The sequence below is a fragment of the Austrofundulus limnaeus genome, unplaced genomic scaffold (assembly GCF_001266775.1).
Source record: "Austrofundulus limnaeus strain Quisiro unplaced genomic scaffold, Austrofundulus_limnaeus-1.0 Scaffold1212, whole genome shotgun sequence".
Taxonomy (NCBI): Eukaryota; Metazoa; Chordata; class Actinopteri; order Cyprinodontiformes; family Rivulidae; genus Austrofundulus; species Austrofundulus limnaeus.
The window spans coordinates 88,535-94,691 of record NW_013953614.1 but is presented as its reverse complement, the minus strand read 5'-3'; the positions used below and the strand labels follow the sequence as shown (position 1 = coordinate 94,691).

Genomic DNA, 6,157 nt, shown 5'->3' with positions numbered 1-6,157 from the left:
CCCATCCCCCGTGTAAATTACGCCGGTGCCTTCAGTCTAATCTTAAAAGTAGACAGAGTGTCAGCTTCACGGACAGAAACTGGAAGTTGATTCGATAAGAGAGGAGCTTGATAACTGAAAGCTCTGCCTCCCATTCTACTTTTAGAAACTCCAGGAACCACAAGTAAACCTGCAGTCTGAGAGTGAAGTGCTCTGTTAGGAAAGTATGGAACAATAAGATGTTTAATATATGATGGAGCTTGGTTGTTAAGAGCTTTGTATGTTAGGAATAATGTTTTAAATTCTCTTCTGAATTTGACAGGGAGCCAGTGGAGAGAAGCTAAAACTGGAGAAATATGATCTCTCCTTCCAACTCTCATTAAAACTCTAGCAGCAGCATTTTGGATTAACTGAAGACTTCTTAAAGAGTGTTTTCTGTTTTCTGTATGTTAAAGTGTTAAAATAGTAAACATTATTTACTTCTATATTGGTCTATTACCTTCCATCAGAACAAAGCAAATGAACATTTCTCTTTCTAATGTGGTTTGTGAATGGATAATTTTTTTCAAGGGATGATTTTAACTTTCAGTGTTTCACTTATAGCTTTACACATCTTTACAGTGTGCTCTGTTGTTCTCAGGTGCTTGGGTTTGGGCAGATGAGATGCCGCCCCGTATAGTCCACCACCCTTCTGATGTGGTGGTGAAAGTGGGGAACCCTGCCACACTGTCCTGCCGGGTGGACGGCAACCCCAAGCCGACTATCGAGTGGCTGCACAATGGTCAGCCCCTGGAGACGGGGAGGGGAGACGGCCATCTTCAACCCATAGTTCTTTCGGAGGGGAGCCTCTTCTTTTTGAATGTGGGAGAGGTCAGGCGTGGTCAGTCACATGAAGGAGTTTACGCCTGCATTGCCAGGAACTCTGCTGGCATGGTGGTCAGTCACAATGCATCGCTCTATATCGCAGGTGAGCTGGGGTCAAGGGTTTGTATTTTGATGGAAGATAATTCGAGAATCATTTAAATTAAAATGTACACTCTATAAAACATCTCTTGAATTATTTCTCTGTCATGTGTTCAATGTGGTGTCTGAGGACACAGATTGTAGTGTGACGAGCTTTGAGTACCCTGGTTGGATAGAAAGGCGCTATATAAGTACATGGATGGATCCTAGAGTACTTGTGTCAGGATCTGTTTTCACTTGTTTCCAGTTTGTCTCCAGTACTTCCTTAGCGTAATCCTATTCAGTCTCTTTCTATCTCCACCTCTTCAGTAGCTACATTGTTGGTTTCATGYCCATTTACTTCATGTTTCACTAAAGAGCCTGTGAGTTTGCTGCAGTGCCAGATWTTTGATCACATTTTTCCCACAGGAGCTTTGAACTCCTCCCCCTTAGCAAAAAGTACTTTATGCAAGTATCCTTTAGGTATACTTATTTTAAACTAAAAATAAAAGAGTATACTTCCAGTTTACTTTTTATGTCCTTATCTGAGATATACTTAACGGTAAGAACCAGACCCCTGTCCTTCACTTTGCTTTATACGAGGTTCTGGACTCTCGGCTATAGAGAAACGATTCTTGCTGGAGGCGTGGCCTCTGCTGAAGTTTAAAACGATTGGATCAGTTGGCCGTGACATATGTTGCTGTGAAGGAGGCTAAGCTAAGAAGCTAACCRGAAATYGCGTGYGCTGTAAACAACCCTACTGAGAGGAGAGAAGTACCGAGCCGAACGAGACGACTGTAAATGAGAGCTGCTGCTTTGTCAGACAAATTTATTTTAATTTGGAAGCCTTATCAACACAGACTGGCTTCATTCACTTCCTCCACTGCCGTATGCTAAAATAACTAGCAGACGCTGCGCAGAAAATCGACATCGTTCAAAACTCCGCCTTCTGTTTGCTGATTGGCCCAGGTAAAATAAACTACAAGCAGACTCTGTGCAAAAAAATCGACGTTCTGTTCTCTGATTGGCCCGAATGAAATGCACCCAAAGAAATCGTTGTCTTTGGGAGAAATGCAGTGAAGGAAACTAGACTTGAGCAGAGCTGCGTAGGAAGGCAAGGGCCAGGCTAACTTAACCAAGTTTATCTTACACCAGGGCTATTCAACTAAATTGCTCCGTGGGCCACAGTTAATGCAGAACAACAGCTCAGGGGCCGAACATCCAGCAGTTAAAGTCATTTTGTAAATAAACCAAGTATTACAAAGATCTGTTACCTTTGAAATAGTTTATTTTGCTGCATTTTATCATGAATACAACATGCAGAACCCTATGTAATAAATTTAGTGATAGTAAAAATATATCAAAAACAAAAAGAACACATTCTGCCTCCTATTTAACACAAATATTATTTTGACATATTTGACCTGCCAAATTTTTAAACCAGTTTTATTTTCACTTTCATAGTTTTATCTTCAACTGATTGTAGTTTTACCTGTCTTAGATATTCATAGAAATGGTTTTTACCTGCTTCTAGCCAAGATTCTGACGTTTCTGTAGACACCAAACATGTGTATGTCTAGCTAAAAGAACTTAAAGTAATTAAAGTTGAAATCCGGGGGTTTGGACTTAAGAGATCTATGAACCAATTGGCGGGCCACATTTTGGACTCTCGCGGGCCGTGAGCGGCCCGCAGGCCGTCATTTAAATAGCCCTGTCTTGCACTATATTTCTCTTGTACTAAAAGTATACTAAAAGTTTAAGTATATTTAGTTTATACTAATATTTAAACTTTTGGCCAAGATAAACTTTAGAAGTACACTTTTCAAACAAACTGGATTATTTGTAGTATATTTCAAGATGAAACTAAAAGTATACTTAGAAGATTACTTTCTGTATAGTTCTAAGTATACTTTCATAAACTTGTTGTAGGCCAATTTAGTCTTAGAAGTATACTTGTCAGTAAACTGCTAGTATATTAGTTTACATGGTGAATAAAAGTACACTTAGGGAAGTACAGTTTTATACACTTTATTATACCTAATGACGTACTTAAAGAAGCCATTATAACAATATAGGTCTCCATTTAGTACGAACAAGCAAATCAGTATACTTTCTAGTACACTACAAGTACATGGTGCCTAGTATACTTGATATACTTAAAGTTATACTCGTATACTTATTCAAATGAACTTCAAGTATACTACTTTTTGCTAAGGGCCAGCTGGAGCACCTTCCAGCACCCCCTTTAAAGGGATCCCCGATTAGTTGTAACATTAGACTTTATTTAATAAACATATATTTTAACTGTAAAATAAATACTGTAAAAATACTGTAAGATGTTTAGTTTTTATAATTTTTAAACTAAAAGTTTAAAAATATATTACACGGACGGGGCCATTTTATTTACATGCAAAGCATTCTGGGTAAATGATGACGTGGGTAGGTCATCAGTGAGAGGCTGCTAGCGAGCTATATCCACCCTGAAGGTTAATCTTGGACAATATCTGATGATCGACTCTTTTAAATGAAACCAGAGAGGAGAAGGTAGAAATGACTCAGCCTGCAACTGAAAATATGGATGGAGGACCTCAGTTTTGCTTGTTTGTCTCGCCAGCGCTGAGCTAATACATATAAGGCAATATAGCATCAGTGCTAGCACAAAGGCTAACAGGCTAAGCTGAGGTTCTTCTTCCATGAAGCAGCTCTGTTGTCCTCCATCCATATTTTCAGTTACAGGCTGAGTAGCTTGCTCGCTACCAGCCTCGCACCGATGACCTAGTTGATGTCATCATTTACCCAGAATGCTTTGCGTGTAAATAAAATGGCTCCGTCTGTGTTAAAATATATTTTTTAAAGTTGACAAAACTGAACATCCTACAGTATTTTTACAGTCTTTATTTTACAGTTAAAATAAATGTTTATCAAATAAAGTCTAATGTTACAACTAATCGGGGATCCCTTTAAGGACTTCAAGAAGCCAGAGTACTCTGAACTGTCATGTAGGTACAAGCAACAGTTAGAGCCACACCTGAAAGCACAGGAAAGCCACCGTTTTATTTACTGGAGAGAACTGTAGACCTGTAGACCTGTAGGTAGGTTCACACCATGGCACCTCTCACCATGGGCAGCTTTTTATTCTTTCAAGCATGGGGTTAGGATCAGTCAAAATCGTATCATGTGCAATTAATCATCAAAAACCTTTAGCTGCAGCTTGGCGTTACAGTGATTTCTGCCCCCATGTGGACTGGCACACGGCGCTCCTCATCAAGTCCTCCCTCTGTATCAGAATGTTTTTTCCACCCATCTCTGCCTCTGTCTGAAAAGGTTCTGATCGATACATCTCTGTCCTCAACTCCATGTTCAAAATTCACCTCATTGTGTAGATACAAAGACACTAAAACTGACAAAACTGAAGGCTTAAATATAAAGTGTAGTCTAAACAACGTGCTAACCATCTTAAATCTCAAATCTWATGGCTCAGTCCTGATTTCACTTTGTCTCTATCACCACCAGACTTAATTCAGATTTTATGTTTTTTCTTCTTCCTGTAGATTTTTGTCAGTTGTCAAATAATTTCAGGCATCAATCAGAAAGGAGTTTGGGAATTTTATGTTTGTTTGGCAGGGTGGAAGTGAGACCAGAAGGTGGATTGAGGTGTTTTTCCATCAGTTTCCCCGTCTGTACTGCCCTCACTGCAACACGCTTCAAATATGATGAACTTTTTTTTTTAAAGCGCTGTAAATTCTTTGTCATAACTCTGATTTTACTTGACCTATCAACACAAATGAGGATCTGGTGTACAGCTTGAAGTCTGTCTTTCACACAAATTGGAACAGATTCTTTGAAAGGGCATATTTCCTGCTAGACTTATTTAAATCCGTCATGTGACTAGGACATGCTTGGGCATCCAGGAACTCCAGGGAGTTAACGTCATGTTAATCATTATCGGCAAAATGGCACAATTAATCATGTCTCCCAACCTTACATGGGATAACACTTGTGWTTTCTGGAAGTACAGGAATGTTTGAGTCTGTCTCATATTAGTGAAATGCTACATGAAAACAAGATTTGTTGCATGTCWAATATTTCACGGAGATGTTTTATTTTGTTCATGGTTCCTGATCTGATTGGACTCTGTAATGTTGAACCATGTAAACCTAACTGCTGTCTGTGACTTTGCAGCATTGCAGGAGGAGTTTGGTGTGGAACCMAGTGATGTGGAAGTGGCAGAGGGGGACGTTGCTGTTTTAAACTGTGCTCCTCCAGTTGGACATCCAGAGCCGAACGTGATGTGGAAGAAGAATGGCCTGCCCATCAACAACACTGACCGTCATTATGCTGTAGGTTTTTTTTGCTTTCCCAATATATTTTTTAAATTTATTTAATTTATTCATTTCATTTAAAAACAAAACAAATGCCATACATACGACAAACAATAATACAACACAAATGAAATGAAAGGTAGCAGAAAGAAGAAATAAATTCTAATTGATATCTTCACCTTTTTTAAAATAAATAAATTGAAACAATAATACTCTTCAAACAACAAAACATAAAAAAGCTTCAGCTCCTTCTCAAACAACGGTTCTTGTGAATGCACATTATACAAATTCATATCTCCTCAACAATCTAACTTTCATCATCCTCTTGAATAAAGTTATTGAGCCAGCATTTTTATAATCACTTTCCAGATTGTTTTTATTATCTTATTCCTTGGACTGAAGTACATCTGTCCTTCAAATTTGTTTGAATTTTGGGCTTTACAAACATCTCTACACCCTTAAGGTTATAATTACTTACTCTCTTAACAAAATTTAATTGAATACTTAAAGGTAATAGATTTTTATGAGCTTTRTGCATAACCTGCAAAATATTATGATCAACCAACTAATAAAATTTCAATAATTTCTACTGACAAAATAATATATTTGAAGGGTGACTGTGGTGATAATTCTTATGGCTGTTTTCTGTAAAATAAAGATGGGATTTGTAGTTGTTTTACATTCTTTCCCCCAGACCTCAACATAGTAAATCAAATATGGAAAAAATATTGCATTATACAACATAACCAAAACTTTTTCATTACCACATGTTCTCATTATCTCTTCAGTTCCAGGGGCTTTCCTTGAAGTTTTTGCTTGAAATAATGGGCCTCATGCAAGAACATGTTCGTATTCTTATCCTAAATTTCTCTTACTTTTGTTCGTACAAAGGGTTCGTACGAACATGCTACGTC

At 38.1% G+C, this 6,157-nt stretch overlaps 1 protein-coding gene across 1 annotated transcript in view; it reads left to right on the top strand.

The window, feature by feature from the left end:
* Positions 1–619: 619 nt before the first annotated feature.
* robo4 (roundabout, axon guidance receptor, homolog 4 (Drosophila)) overlaps positions 620–6,157 on the top strand; it is a gene marked incomplete at its 5' end in the record, with an annotated part of 49,984 nt that continues 44,446 nt past the window's right edge. The window contains 2 exon segments of the mRNA XM_014031264.1: positions 620–946; positions 5,104–5,261. Of these exon segments, the coding sequence (XP_013886718.1) occupies positions 620–946; positions 5,104–5,261 (485 nt within the window).